Genomic DNA, 15839 nt, shown 5'->3' on the forward strand with positions numbered 1-15839 from the left:
ACTCAAAGGTTTCCATAGACTCCTATGGATACATTATAATTCAATAATCACAGGATTGTGAAGGCCAATTCAGTTTTAGAAATAATCTTGTAAAATTGTCACGCAGTAGATTCATGGTTTGAGGAACTAAACTGAACACTGAATTTTAAAAACGTTTTCCCGAATTAGCAAGCTGTCAGAACACAAATGTTAAAATAAAAACGTCATTATCTGGTAAAACCAATCGAAAGTTCGATCAGCACGAAAGAAAACACCTGATACTTATAATTTCTCTACATAAAATCCCCTAAAAAGGTAATTTCTCTGTTTTTGTGTTAAATTGCGACAAAGAAAAATAAAATGCAGGCCCACCAAACTGTCACTTGAAGTGTAAGACAGATCCCCTTCAACAATGTTTTTAGCATGTCCAAATTTTTGCAAACAGGCTGGATTTCCTCGCTAACTAGGATCTCCCTAGTCATTCAGATCTAATTTTTTTGCAACAGAGAAGGAAAATTTTTGTGCAAAGGGAGTATGGAAGTCTAGGCAATGTACAGAGCTTATTACCTGTCATTGGCTGGTTAAAGTGGCCTTTACACACTGTGTAACATTTATCATTCTGCCTTTGTTTATGTTTCCTGAACTCTTCCATCTGTTGACTTTTGTGAAGTAAAAGAGCTGAAATCATATGGGTGAGATTCATCTGGCTGAACTAGTTCACGTACTAGGCAACGCCTTTTTTATACTTCATCTTTTACCAGTTTGTAACATTTATCATTCTGCTACACAGTGTGTAAAGCGGCCACTTAAACCAGACAATGACAAGTCATAAAAGCCCTGTAGATGCCTAGACTTCCATATTCCATTCGCTAAAGTGTTTTCCCTCTCTGTTGCAACAAATTGAGAACAGATCACATTACTTTCCAAGTATAACTGATCAACTTACAATTTACAGCACCAATGCAGAGCGATGCTGGATGCGAACAGAGAAATAATGATGGTTATAACACTCCAAAAATTCTTCCTGGACATCGATTCAGAAGTCCATTGTTTTGAGTCCTAGTGAAATACCACGCAAAATGATGCAGACATTATATATAAAGATGGAATTTGGTTTTCACTAAGTAAATAAACTGTTGAATACAGTTAAATTGACTGTGTCCAATTAATTTATTTCCAATTGGTGAAGAATGCACTTCCCTATTTTCCTCAACCCAATGAATTATTCTTAATTAATTTCTTTTGGGCACAAAGATGGCGAGGCTGTGAGATTACAATGAGCTCTTTCGGGCAGCTTTATTTGTTCAGGGATGACTAAGTTTCCTTTGTCTGTTGGCAGCGCCGACTAAACTAAAGATTTTAAATGAGGTGTGAGGTATGTGGTGCTTTTCAATGCAGCTCCTGCTAGCTGCAATTTCTATTTATTTATAAACGCCCAGAGGGCTCTTACAGTATTTAGTTTAAAGAGTACATAAAGTATTATAGAAATTAACATAAAATAGAATCATAATTATTTCACTAATATGTTATAAATTATTTTTTAAAAAGAAAATGGAAATAAAGTAAAGATGAATTGAAATCAAAAAAAGGAGAATTGAAGAGTTGGCCATTCAACAGAAAGGATAACTAATTTAATTGCAGCAGGAGTGTTTTGAAGCAATTCCAACAGCTCAGAATAATTATTAGCTGTTCTGTGGATAGGGGGATGTGGCCAGGGGAGAATGGTGGGTGAAGTTAATCCTATTGTACTCACACTGGAACATGTGCTGGGGTCTGGTGGTCCTTGTGGGTACACGAAAGTTTATCAGGGGTAGTGATTTTGGGCAATCTATTACGGTGCATATCACTTTGTGCATTAGAGTCAGGCCAGCAATTGTCCTTATAGTGGAGAGCGATGGTAACCTCAACTCGGACATCAAAGTTTGGTAGCAAATTTCATCTACATGTTTACCCTTTTTGAACTGTATTGCAGCCCTAGCCGCACTCCTTGAAAACTGATTCAGCTTTATCTTGTATAGGTACCAAAAGTTATTAAGCAATTTCTTATATAATTGAGGGGCAATGCAATGTAAATTGTTTTCGTTAGTTATAATTAAAAATACTGTTATGAATTTATTTTTTAGTACAAGGCAGTTGTTATATTAAGTATTTATTTGTAGGTCAGTGAGTGTTACAACACTAAACAAATTAAGTTAAATTACCTACTGTCTCGTAATACAATTTAAAGGTACTTCCCTGACAAAACTGGTCAAGCGAGCTTACAAAACAACAAATCACTACAAATTAATATAAACAGATGCTGTGAGTTATGTGTTTTAATTTCGAGGAGGCAGTGCTCTGAATCAATTTCTTATGAGTATTTCGTGGTTAGAAACAAGTGAAAAAACGTATCCGAAAAGGTAAGTGATTACAATTATAAATTAAATGAATTGGTTCAAATGAAAATAAAATAACATTGTTTTTATTCACTTTTAATTTTTTATTAACGATTTACTGTTTTCGATACTACACATGCTTCCTTATCAGGGTATAATTAAGTAGTGAATATTATCTTATTTTCTTTTAACAGTGTCTACCAAATATTAAATCCAAACATATAGAATTTATTAGTCAAGCCTTTGTGTTTTGTTTTAAATAAGTAGTTAAAAACAAAGTTATTTGATTTTTATTATGATAAATAACCGCAAAGTTTGTGCTTCAAATATAAATAAATTGGAATTTGAAATTTATTGCAACAGAAAAAAACATGTTTTAGAAGGGAATATGGAAGTCAGGGGATTTACAGTTTTACAGGCTGCAGTTTAACCCTTCTGGGTCTAAAGGGGTAACTAGGGTAGTGTTAATCATCATTTTTAGCATAATCTTACCCCATAATATTAAGAATATATCAAAATTATTAAAATATTTTATGGCGAATCCTTTCAATAATAATTCGCATTTGTCTTTACTTCCCCCGGGTACAAACAACAAAAATTACAATTCATCGCTCTGCAATTTAATAATTGTTGATATTACAATATTTGAGTTTGTAGACAAAATACTGGATTTCACCCTCTCGGGAGTCCTTGAGATTAACAAATTACAACAGGGATGGAGAATACCTTAAAGAAGGGAATGTGGATGCTCAAACATAGGCAAAATGGTGAATGTTACACAGTGTGTAAAGTGCCCACTTAAACCAGCCAATGACAAGTCATAAGCCCTGTAGTGCCAGGACTTCCATATTCCCTTCTTTAAGGTATTCTCCATTTCTGTTGTAATTTGTTAATTCTTGATACGTTGGTCAGTTCGCACGTGTGTTTTTTGGTCCCTTTTTTCCAGCCAACCCCAAATATCCTAATTTCCCTTTCCCAACTTCCCGCTGTACTTCTATGCTAACGAGGTGGCTCTACATTTGATCAGTGCTGTTTAATTTGTCACAGCGAAAGCAGTGCAATGTCATACAACATCCTTTCGCAACAGTATTTTATGAAATAAATTATGTATTTTGTAGAAAACTATAAATATTATGGAACAGTTTTATAAACACCACATGAAAATTGCATTTTAGCTGGGGTATTTCTGGTACCCCCCCACAGGTACTTTCAGATTTTTTACACATTCAGGCTCGGAAAGGTTATGTGGCCACTTTCCACACAGTATAGCATTTACTATTCTGCCTATATTTGTTGATCAACATTTTCTCAAACCTTTCATCTATCGACTTTTGTGAAGTAAAAGAGCTGAAACCTTTATTAATGTGAGTGACATTCATCTGGCTGAATTATTACACCTACTAAGCAATACATAAAAATACTTTTTAACTCAGACCTATCCTGAATGGTTGACAACCCAAATTAAAACATTTATTAAATGTCCGAATAAACCTGAGTGTAATTTTTTGTAATGTCCATTTTCCAGTTACATCACGCCTTTAAATCGAAATAAAAAGATATGAATAAAACTACTTCAAAATGGGTTTTACTCATCATGACAGCTGTTATCATACACGTGTCAACAAAACCTCAGCACAAAATTGATTTTGAAATAATTAAAACAGTGGATTTAGATCATTCTTTAGAAATTCCTTTTAGCAAAAGGGTAGAAATATCTCTTATAAAATCCAATGAGAATGAAGGACTTTGCTTAGGAACAGATTTCCTTTTCATGGCAAAATGTCACAGCTTAAATGACAAATTCAGATACTGTAATTCAAGGAATGAAGTCATTGTTCTAGAAAGTCCCGAATCTGAAGAAAATAAACAATTTGCAGTGAAACCGGTGTGCGTAATAATTAAATGTCACTATGATGAAGTAAGTACAATGTTTTGTTTTTTCTAAGATTCATTTTTGTTACAAATGAGGTAGGAAATAATTATCTTTAGCAATGTGATATCTCAATAAAATGAAATGCTATGTGATCACGGGTGGCTTCTGACCAAAAACACTGGCAGAGCATTTTAAACTTTACTTGTATATTGAATTGCACCCTTTGCCGTCATTTTGGATTGCATTGCAGTATCCATCAACAATAACACACTGCAAAATAACCAAGATTTTTTTTTCAGTCAACATGTGGTAGACAAAATTCAAAATAACAGAAATTACTTTTCTAAATTTTTTAGATTTATATGAAGAATAATACTCTGTTTTGGATCTGCTTATCCTGCTCGAGTCCCATAGTCCTGACGTCACCTTTTTTGCAATTTTCTTAGATTACATTTTCGGGAAAAGGCAACCTCGCTTTACAGTCTCAGGGTATCAAAGGAGTAAACGAAACCCTCTATGTCCTGAAAGACATGTGTGTGAAATAGAACCAAAACCCTGGACGGCTATTTTCAACCTTGATGGTTGTACCTCTTAGGTAGAAATCCTGAATAAGAAAATCGAGTGGAGATAAGTCCATCTTGCTATATGATATATGGTGGTTGACGCATTCGCCTACCATTCTTGAGGTCCTGGGTTCAATTCCTGGCAGAATAGCAAATATTGATTTTTAAGGTTTTTTAACTGCAATATTCCATTGTTCCCGGACTGGCCACCTGAAGCTTAAGACTGATTACCTTGCCTTCATATAACAGATTATCGAACTTCGCTGCATTAGGTTTGATAATGCAGTTCTCTATGCACCACCGAGTGCGGAAAGAAGGATGATAGTGAATTTTAAAAATAGACATTGTTTTAATTACCTACTTAAGGGACTTATTGTGAATGAAAAGTCAAATTTTTTGTTTGCTTATTGAGATATTTAAAAACTTGAAGTATTGTTATCATTTTTTAGATTTGGTGGCCATCTCTTGAGAAATGCCTGCACACAGAGCATGTTGAACACATTTGTGGTGCGAATGGAATAGTGGCTAACGATGTGTTTGGTGAAGCCTATTGCAAATGCTTCCCAAAATACGGAAATCTTGCCGTAAGTTAAAAATACAAATTTTCACTTACTGAAAAAACTCTGAAAATCGGAGATTGTCAGTGTATTCCATTATTATTACATAAGTACTGATTTTACAGTTCTATCAAGGGAGGTTATGTAATCAGTATTGACGACGACAACTCCATTAAACGCTTCGCACTCAGTTCGTCACAGGGCCGAGAGCAACCAGAAAGGTCAAAAATGCGATGGATGGATTCTGTCAGCTCTGATACATCCACACTACAGAAAACAAACTGGTTGACTATGGCAACAGACAGACGAGAATAGAGAAGACTTCTGGATTTAGCCTAGACCCACCCAGAGGGCTGTCGAGCTTATGATGATGATGATTATTGATTATGTTTCCTAAAATTTCAATGTTCAAATAATTAGTTTTATGTTGACTTCACACGAGGACAATACAATAGAAAGGACAATACTGTCCTGTCCCAGCTATATGAACAGCCTCAACTGCACAACCCAGGACAATGGAACAATTCAACCATAGTTTAAACGTGGAACGATGTAAAAGTGGATAGATAATGGTGGGGGTAAGCTATTGTCCTACCGAGATAGTCTTGCTGTCTATCTCTAGGGCAATGTCTTGAACCATTGTCCTGTCCTTCAAATATATGTTCAGTTTAGGACAAAAAGTCTGAAACTGGCACAAGACAGTATTGTCCTGACCACATTAAAAAAAACATGGGAATTTAAAAACTTTTTTTTGTGATTAACTTTTAATGTGCTTAAGTACTATTGAAAATTATTGATAGTAACTAATTCAATAAATAAAAAACATTTTCAAATGATTGAAGCAGTAAGCATCCGCCTATTAGTCGAATAGTCACTGTGTTTGGCTTACTTGCAACCATGCGAGAGATTTTGGGTTTGCTTTTGACAAAATGAAATATTTATTTAAAATTGTGTTTTTACATTAAAATATTTTACCATAACTGGACTGCCATTTGAATCTTACCTTCATGTAATAAAAATAATCAAGATATGGAGCGGTTAGTGTACTGACGCAATGTCCTATACGTAAAGGGAATTATGATAAATCTGTAAATTCAAGTCAATAGCATGAACTGAAGAAGTATACCTATAGTTGTTTTTTTATGGTTTTAGGTTGAAAATACATGTTATCCACATTTTCAACAAGGACCATGTAAAAATGATGAAATGTTTGTTCCCCAAAATAAATATACAAGTCTGTCTAAATGTGTCCCAAAAGATTTTCAATCAGATCTAGAAATAAATGAATCTCATACAAAACAAGAAAAACATCCACAATCCGAAGAAGACACAAAAAAATCACCGAAGAAAGAGGAGGTTTTAAAAGAAAAAATAATAATAAACCCCGGTAATAAAAATGATACCTTTAAGGAAAATTTAGCAAACGATAAAACTGAAAACGTTGACAGAGAAAAAAAAGATAATACCAATAATAGTAATGATGAAAATGTTACAGAAAATACTCTACAAGATGAAAACATAACAGAAAATAAATTGCAAGATGAAAAGGGTTCACAAGAAGTTCAAAGTCAAAAAGTGGAAGAAAGTTTAAAACCTAATAGTACCAATGAAAAACTAACAAAAATTATTCTAGCAGATAATAATGAAGTGAAAAATATCTCAAAAGAAATACACAGACCAGAAAATCAAAACAATAACTTTATGTATTATGACAACCAAGACTCAGTAGATGCATCTGCTGAAGAAACCAGAAAATATATTGAAAGTTATCAAAAACCAGTTAAACTGCAAGATTATGATTATGGGGGAGAAAATAAGGAATCAAGAAGAGTCTCTTTTACTTTTATTCCAGAATATGATGAAAGCAAAGAAGAAGCTTATCAAGATAGCCAAGAAATCAATGAACATCTGCAAGACAGTAACTTAAAAGAAACATCACCTATCGCTCCAGATTCATCATATTTGTTAAAGGGTGATGACGAAACTAATAATAAAGATAGAGAATTATTCCAAGATCAAAGAGACTTGCAAAATCCATCAGATTCTTATTTTTTATTAATAAACCAGCAAAGTAAAAATGAAGGAGACGACTTTCAAAGCAAAGAAGATGGCTCAAAAGATCTATCAGAAACTTATTATGGTCTCAACCCTTTACCATCAATCAGCCAAGGGAACAAAAACAGTAAAATTTACGATAGTTACAAAAGTCTAGAAGATGAATCGGAAACTCATTCACACAAAATACACGAGGCTTTTGGTTTGTTTGATGAAGCGGGTAGTACTCAGGAAAGTGGCCAATTGCAGGATAGTGGAGAAATCCAAAGTGACTCAAGAACTCCATTGCAATTCAGTTATGAGCCAACTTCTTGGAAAGATAAACCTCAGGTTGTACATGATGAAATCCAGGCATTTGGCAGGTACCATGAAGTACCACTGTACCCATATATTTTATGATTTTTTATCATAATAAAATACTGATAACTTTGCTTATTTTTGTTTGATTTATGTTTCAATCATAATTATATATGAATCATTTTTCTCAGATTATTTCAACAAAAATAGAGGCATTATTTATTTGTTTGATGAAATTGAAATGAGGCGGTCAGCGCAGAAGTGATGTAACCCACAAATACATATACATGGACTTAAACATTGGAAACTTTTTATCAACATAGAAAAAAGTAGGTACTTACTATTATAAATTGCATATAATATTGTGGGGTAATTATTACAACAGCTAGGTAACTTAAAAATCAGCATTTGTGAGTTACCCACTAAAAACACATGTTTTTATCCTCATCCACGAATGGCATAAGTAGACAAATTATAATTTGATTGTAATTAATTGAATGAACTTAATTAAAGTGTGTAAAGTATCATTTACATGTGGACAATGCATTAGATATGACAATACTGTCTTGTCCCAGCTCTGCGAATAGCCTCAACCGCGTAGGACAGGACGCCTGGACAATATGAAAATTTGGCCGTAGTTCACATGTGAGCCCTTCGAAAATGAATACGCAATGGTGTTTATTACAAGTGAGTTCATGAAAAATATGTGAAGAATTGTGAAAGGACGAATTAAATAATAAAAAGGATTTTATTCTGCTGCCATTTTTGGCAGAAAAAAGGCAAATCGCTATTGTCACAAGGTCCTGTCCGTGCACGTTCACACGAGGACAATGCGGCCACTGGCTGCTGCTCGCATTGGTGAGGGTAATCATTGCTCCACAGAAATAGTCTGCCTATCTATCTCCAAAGCAATATCTCGGTACAATGTTTTGTTCTACAAATTGCTGTTTACACGTCGAGTCCTGGGACAAAACAGCATTGTATTTTCCATGTATAAACGGCCTTCAACTCAAAAATTGTGTTTTTTTTTTTACCTAATTGTAGTAATTACCCCACAATATTATATTACAAGCATATGTATTGTGTAAATAAATAAATAAACTTGACTCAGGTTAGAACACCCCAGTACGGCGATGAAAAAGCCATTAAAAAAAAGAAAAAAATTAAAAAGTAGGTAGGTACTGACTAATAAATTGCATTATAGTATTGTAATATGTTTGAACACAATATATACTACAGGTAATATAAATTCATTATAAAAAATACCTTGTGATTAAAGTGTCAGCATTAATTATTTTTACTCTGTAAAATACTAAGATACATAATTTAATGTTTATCAGTAAATGTTTTAAACAAAACAATATTTTAATTAAGCAATAAATATGGTAAATATTATAACTATCTATAGATAAAAAGTTCAAGGACAATATTTTAGCATAATAATAAATATAAATGATATTAGGTAACGGCATTAAAAAAGATTTATTTTTAAGCACTTATTTGAAATGACACGTGCAGCATCATAATCATTATCCTCTAATCTTCACCTAATGGTGCGTAGGGCACTACATTAGTCTACTAATCGCAACATATATCAATTACTTTATGATCATTTTAATATTTCAAGTCAAACAGTATGAAAACACATTTTTTATTGAATTTTTCCTAATAACCCATCTGTTTTAGAGGCTTATCAGCAGGTGAAAAGGAAAATATATGGAGGGAATGATTATGATAAAATTATAAACAAACTTATCAATGAAACTTCTTGGTTTGTAATCATTTACTATGGAGTTTTATCAAGAAATATCAACAACAAAAATATCAATATTATTTATATGGAGGGATGTTATGAAAAATACACCACAATAGAGAAAAATAACTTTCTTTAATTTTTTCTTTTAACTGGCAGGAATTAAATCCGCGACACCAGTTTCACGGTTGGCCGTCTAACAATTTATGCCACGGTGCTTGTCTGTTCGTATCAAGAACTAGAGAATTGAATGCAAGACCTCTTACATAGATAAATGTGCCAACTACGAGCAGCATAAAACTGATTGTATGTTTTTTTTTATTTATTTGTTTTTGGACAAATACAGATTACAATTAAGACAGTCTGCTCTCTATATAGAGCATTTGGTGTCTACAAAGCATTTTAGGTTCGTCTAACGAATACATTATTGACTAATTTGTGATCAACTTTTTTGTTGTGTCTTCTTATTCTCTTCATTTTAACACCCAAAAGAAAACAAAATGTATTTAGAAGGAATAGCAATTGAATGAAAGGGTGTGATATAATCATTTTAGTTTCATTTATTCAGTATTTTTTATGTACAATTTAATGAATGCGACGAATTTCACATTCTGGCAAGAAAGTTTTGTAACTAATGACTAATGTCTCTTCTGATTTAACATCGTCTCCTTTGCATCCATAATGAGAGTTTAATTTTAAACATTTTCCGTTTCCATGCAGGGGCGCGAATGCCGTCTCATTGATCTCAATGTTATTTTCTTCTCTGCCGTGATTTCCTTTCCTGTAATCTTCGTTCTGTTGGAAACACAAGTCTGGAACGCACTTTCCCACTGTGGACGTTGGATCGTGGACTAGAACTTTAGATTTAGGGCACACGCTCTCTTGGTAGATCTTTCCGCAATCCCCATTTTCCTTTAAAAAAAATATAATTGTAATGATCATTGACAGAAAATTCTTAGCTCTATAGCTTATTTATTTATTTAAAATCTTGCTAAAATGAACATTTCTGAAACTTTGTAGATATAGGTTCTGCAGTGCACATGAGGAAACACCTATAAACATTTTATGTGAATGTGATGCTTTATATCATAAAAGAATCCGCATCCTCAGGGAATCATTGGTTAAACCTGCGGAAGTTAAAGAACTCGCTCCCTACCTAAATGCCCGATACTTTGGGGATATAGGATTGGAGGGGGAGATTTTGCAAAAAGAGAACTCTTGTCTTTTACGTAGTAGCCTGGCTCTTAAACGACCTCGGCTTGGAGGGCGAGAACTGATTTACACGGACCCTTCGTATTAGATTTTTACCGGTTGCAGTGGCGTCAAAAGCTTATCATCAATGGCAATCCATCATCACTTAACTTAAATTTGATAAATTAAGAGAAGAAATATTAAAACAGTTTTTTTTTTTGTTCAGTAAAATTATGGATTTTATAAACATTTAAGTAAATCTTACTTTAATCAATAGATTAGAAGTCAAAAAAATTTTAGCTGTAGCAGACTTATTGCTAAAAGCAATATCTTCCAGCCAATCAAAAAACACAGGTCAAAAGAAAAATTGGTCAACATTTATACTAAGTGTGAATTATATTATATATTCAAATTAGAGCATATTCATTATCAAATAGCTGTTTTTTTTAATGGGCAGATAGAGCTTGCACATAAGAATAAACTTATTAATAAAAATACTTATAAATTTCACATTATATGATGAAGAATGTGGGTAATGAGTTCGGAAAGAGACAAGAAAAGGATTCAGGAATCAAAAAGAATTTTATAAATAAATAGTTAATAATCTGTTTTCCAAGAATGAGTTGCCCATTTATTTAATCAATGTATTTAATTATTTGAAGTTAACATATTCAAAATTCATGTGGCTTTTCCTCTCTTTTTAAAAATGTGTTTTTAAAATATATTTTTTAAAAGGAATAACCCTCTAAGTCTCTATTTTAGAGGGCTTATCAGCTGATAGGAAAAAGAGGATGTGTAAATAAATTATAAAAAATGTACCACAACGCCCAGGCATATTGAGAAATAAATCTTTCTTGGATTTCTTTCTTGCAACTGGTAGGAATTGAACCCGCATCGCCAGTTTCACAGTTAGCCATAGAACCAATTACGCCACTGTGCCAGTTTTACACTATGATTACACTATTTGTTTTATTGTCCACGCTAATGGTCAGTACGTTTACCTACTGTGCAAGAGGTTTCTGATTCTGGTATGGCATATACAAAATATTTATTTATGAAACTGTTTGTGCTCTAGAATATTTCATGGTTTGTGGACTGGCACGTTAAACGCAAGACTGTTCATCTCACCTTCATGTGGCAATAAAGATTAATATACGCTGTGATTTGTGTACCAATTCAGCGCCCTATGCACCATTAGGTTCGAAAAGGGAAATGATGAAGAAATTATGGTTTATTTAATTTAAATAAATGTCCACAAGGGACAAGAAAGAAAAAAAAAACTTGTGGACATTTAATAATTTTAAAAAAATATAAAAATGGAGTATAGATTTTGTATTCGCATGCAAAAATAGTGGTTATTATTTATCACTAATTTACTATTAGACTTTAATCAATATAAATACCTTTAATGCTCTGTACATCGGACTTTCACAAGTGCAAATTCCAAGATCAAACATATCAGGATCGAAAAGACTGTTAGTACCGCAAATCTTTTGCTCTTCTGCGTGTGTTCTGAAAATGCATTTATTTTGAGGTGCATACCATGCCTGCAATATAAAACAGAAAAATCATGTTATTTTCCAATGTTTTGAAAAAAAATGTAAATTAATCAAATGGAAACCTTAATTGAAAATCCAGAAGAAAGTATTTATTTTTTAAAGTTTCTGGTTCTATTTATTACACATAACTATTCGTCATTCATCCAGACAAAGACTGCAATTACTTAGATCATAATGAAAATCGTTTTTTTTAAATAAAACTTAAATAATTATTAAAATAATAAATAATTCAATTAGGCTGATGTTTTTATGGCCCCTTTTTTCGTGGTAGCACTTAAAAAATGGGTACCTACTGAAACAGAACATTGTGGTCTTGCAAAATTTGCAACCAGTCACAAAACAAGCCACATATAATTTGGTGTTGCCAGTTATTTTTTGACAGATAAATAATGTAACTTTATTTCCATTTGATTTTTTAACCTTTTCATTATCTATAAAATATGGTACAATCATAAAATTACTATTCTTAATTCTATGGGTACAATTAAAAATTTAACAAACATCATGTTCACTAAAAAAACGTTTCTCATCTCAAAAGTATGGGCAAAGTTACCCTTAGAAAAGCATAAATGAGGCTCTTAATTAAATTTTATACTGTCTCTTCATTTTCATTTAAATAGAACAACGAGCCAATTACCTGAGATCAATTGCAACTAATTTGATGAATTATTATAAATTATTATATTATTAGAAATATGGTTTTTAATAACTTACGTGTCCTAAACTACAGCGTGGCTCGCGGCAAATAAGCTCCACAGGAAAACGGTTTCCTCTTTGGGATTCAGCTGGCATATTAAGAATAAGATTTTCGTTTTTTGCACAAAGTGATGAAGCCGCATTCAAATCATGACACTGATCTCTAAACCAAATGGAGTTGGCAGTGCACCGTCCAGCCACCCACTTCTCCAGAGCCAATTTTGCCTTTGAGTTGTAAGATATATTGGGATCTTCTGCCAAGTCCAGAGTTGTAATTACTCCAAAATTACTAGCCTCCAAAACTGATAGGTTCACTATCAGTAAGAAAGCAGCGGTAAGCCCACAACATAATGATTTCATGTTTGCGATTGGAATGTGAAGTTTTACCTGAAGAAAATAAGTACATTTTATTTTGCATTATGTAAATTTTGCAACATGAAAAATAATGAGCCCACACTGGGGAAACCCGTGCTGACGACACTTAACAATATACAGGTAAATGTCGTTTTACGTCGATTTACAATTACGCTGGTTAGTGCCGGCTTGGGATTCCCCGGTTCGGCCGACACCAGACGACTGTAGGCGCCGCGATTCTAACAGCAGACACACTTTTACACATTGTTTTATTGTATTATCGTGTATGCGAGCAGCCTACTGTGTGTGAAATTGTTTCCAAGTTAGTTTTCGTTTTGTTCTTAAGAAAAATAAAAACGTATGATTATATTAACATATTACAACAGAGATGAAGAACATTTAAGAGAAGGTAATATAGAAGTCTAGGCATCTACAGGGCTTATGACCTGTCAATGGCTGGTTTAAGTGGCCACTTTACACACTGTGTAACATTCACCATTCTGCCTATATTCTTCTATATTACCTTCTCTTGAATGTTCTTCATCTCTGTTGTAATATGTTAATATAAACAGCTCCCCAGGGAGTTGAATCCAGTCCTCGTCTACAAAAATTTGGACAAACTCAAAATATTTTATGATTATATTTTATTATTATTAAAATTAAAAGAATATTCAAATATTTGTAGTTTATGCTATGATTCTGCAAGAAAGGAAGCAACAATCAAAGCAAATGAAATTGGGTGCTTTTTTTTTAAAAGTGTGATAATTTAATTTAGTACTGAGGAACTGGTGAGTTAATATTTACTATTCATTTCAAGAGATTATTATTTATTTTGTAAACAAATTTAAACTGTATTGATTAAATACATTTGTAATTTATTTTGAATATATATAGGATATGTATTAAATAAACATGTTAGATTGTTCTTAGAATTTTGACACGGAACCTGATTTTTTATCTTCTTTTATATTTGTGTTCATTTTACGCCTACTTTTTTTACGCCGGTGTCTCTCGGGATGTAACCCTGGCGTAAAATGACGTTTACCTGTACTTCTTTTTTTTTACATGTGAAAATACACAGAAAACATTCATATCCATTCATCCGTTTATGCTTTTGGATAAACGAGTTCTCTAATCATCTAGATTGCTAAATATACAATATATAAGGAAACAAAAAATAAAGACGAAGTATTTAATTTCAATTTAATTGTGCAATTAACTTTGCTGGACATGTTTGAGTAAGTTTTTAATGTGATTCCAATTTGCAGTATTATTTCAAAAGCCATAAAATCTGGCAGTTGTTAATTAGGATGATTGGAGTTTCGCCATAGAATATGAAATTCAATTTTACATTGTTATGATATGAAAATAAAATATGTTATTTTTTGAGTACAGTAGAATTGGCTCTGCACTATTTATTCCATTAAAATAAAAGTGAGTTTCAAAACAATGGTACAATCATTAGTGTTTAATAATTTTATGATGAAAAATATAAAAATTACTGTTACTTGGAAAACAAGGTTTGATCTACGACACCATCAGAGTTATAACTTTATAATAACATAATTAATCGTCAACCATATAGAAAATTCAGTCGCCTTTGCCCGGAATGATCAGGATGATGAATACATTTTACAATCTTGATTATTTTAAAGTGAGTTGGCATAACCATCAAACGAAATAAGTCATCAAACAAATAAAAGATTTGTTTTCTTAAATGTTGTTGCATTATAATGCTGCCATATGTTTATTTATTTCAATATAAAAAGTACGTTTTTATTGGGTGACAAAAAATATAAATACATATTCATTAAATATTGCGATACAAAAATTTAAGTATTAAATTTCATAACGGGTAATATTTGTATACTATCTATATGTATGAGGATAAAATTGTTCAATAATCACGTACCTTTAGACAAAATTGAATATTAACTTGTAATACTTTCAAGCATCAAAGTTTGATGACATACTGACGAAAAATAATGAGAGTTTTGTGTATAATCAGTGACCCCCACCAAAACTCCAAATGATAGGTATTCACGTTTCCCAGTATTATGATTATCATAAATCAGAGCCGTATTGAGTATGTTAAACATTATTATTATTTTGGTTTATTTATTTAGCTTGTAAATTGTCAGTACGACATAAATTTACTTACTAGTATAACACTATGTTAAAAATCAAAATGATACTGTCTTCTTCTTCATCTTTTAAAAGATTCTAAGATCAATGTTACAGAAAACTAGTTTTGCTCCTGAGATTATGAGGTCCAATTGTTCTTCCATCTCTTGCGTGGTCTTCCGGGCGGATGTTGTCCAGGTGGGATTTCATTAGCTGCAGCATACACAAGTCTGTCGCTGCTCCCTCCCTCTAATATCTTCGTCTGGCTCTGCTCCATCGCACGATATCCTCTATCTCTAATTATAGTATTGCGGATTCGGTCTCAGAGCGTTTTTCAAGTAATAGACTTTAAGACCTTCATTTCAGCAGTTCTGAGTGCCCCAGCCCTTTGGTACGAACAGTGTCAGCCTGCTCTTCCATAGCATAGGTCATGATGGGGTCTCACACATGTATTATATATTTT

At 32.7% G+C, this 15839-nt stretch overlaps 1 protein-coding gene and 1 long non-coding RNA gene across 3 annotated transcripts; one reads left to right on the forward strand and one right to left on the reverse strand.

Annotated features, from left to right (window-relative positions):
- The first annotated feature begins 2138 nt into the window (after positions 1 to 2138).
- LOC148284153 (uncharacterized) lies at positions 2139 to 8867 on the forward strand. Of its 2 annotated transcripts, none has more exons than XM_088242576.1 (4): positions 2139 to 2378; positions 3880 to 4272; positions 5240 to 5374; positions 6500 to 8867. In XM_088242576.1, exons 2-4 carry the CDS (start codon positions 3913 to 3915, stop codon positions 7799 to 7801), a joined length of 1797 nt encoding a protein of 598 aa, XP_088098702.1. In that variant the 5' UTR covers positions 2139 to 2378; positions 3880 to 3912; the 3' UTR covers positions 7802 to 8867. The 2 variants fall into 2 exon arrangements, with proteins under 2 accessions (XP_088098702.1, XP_088098703.1); XM_088242577.1 differs by lacking the exon at positions 2139 to 2378 and adding an exon at positions 3603 to 3718.
- Positions 8868 to 9994: 1127 nt separating this feature from the next.
- LOC148284154 (uncharacterized) lies at positions 9995 to 15414 on the reverse strand. Its single transcript, XR_015825393.1, has 4 exons — positions 15165 to 15414; positions 12917 to 13285; positions 12047 to 12190; positions 9995 to 10364 (listed from the first exon to the last, which is right to left on the reverse strand). It is a non-coding gene; the product is annotated as an uncharacterized LOC148284154 (long non-coding RNA).
- Positions 15415 to 15839: the final 425 nt, after the last annotated feature.

Source organism: Micrasema longulum, unplaced genomic scaffold (genome assembly GCF_059751315.1).
Source record: "Micrasema longulum isolate JH-2025_06_02 unplaced genomic scaffold, ASM5975131v1 h1tg000146l, whole genome shotgun sequence".
NCBI classification, from domain to species: domain Eukaryota; kingdom Metazoa; phylum Arthropoda; class Insecta; order Trichoptera; family Brachycentridae; genus Micrasema; species Micrasema longulum.

Bases quoted from the DNA above. Each gene is read 5' to 3' on its own strand.
- LOC148284153 (XM_088242576.1), top strand. From the start codon at position 3,913: ATGAATAAAACTACTTCAAAATGGGTTTTACTCATCATGACAGCTGTT. The intron at 4,273-5,239 runs GTAAGTACAATG...ATCATTTTTTAG, and splicing joins TTAAATGTCACTATGATGAA to ATTTGGTGGCCATCTCTTGA. The intron at 5,375-6,499 runs GTAAGTTAAAAA...TTATGGTTTTAG, and splicing joins CAAAATACGGAAATCTTGCC to GTTGAAAATACATGTTATCC.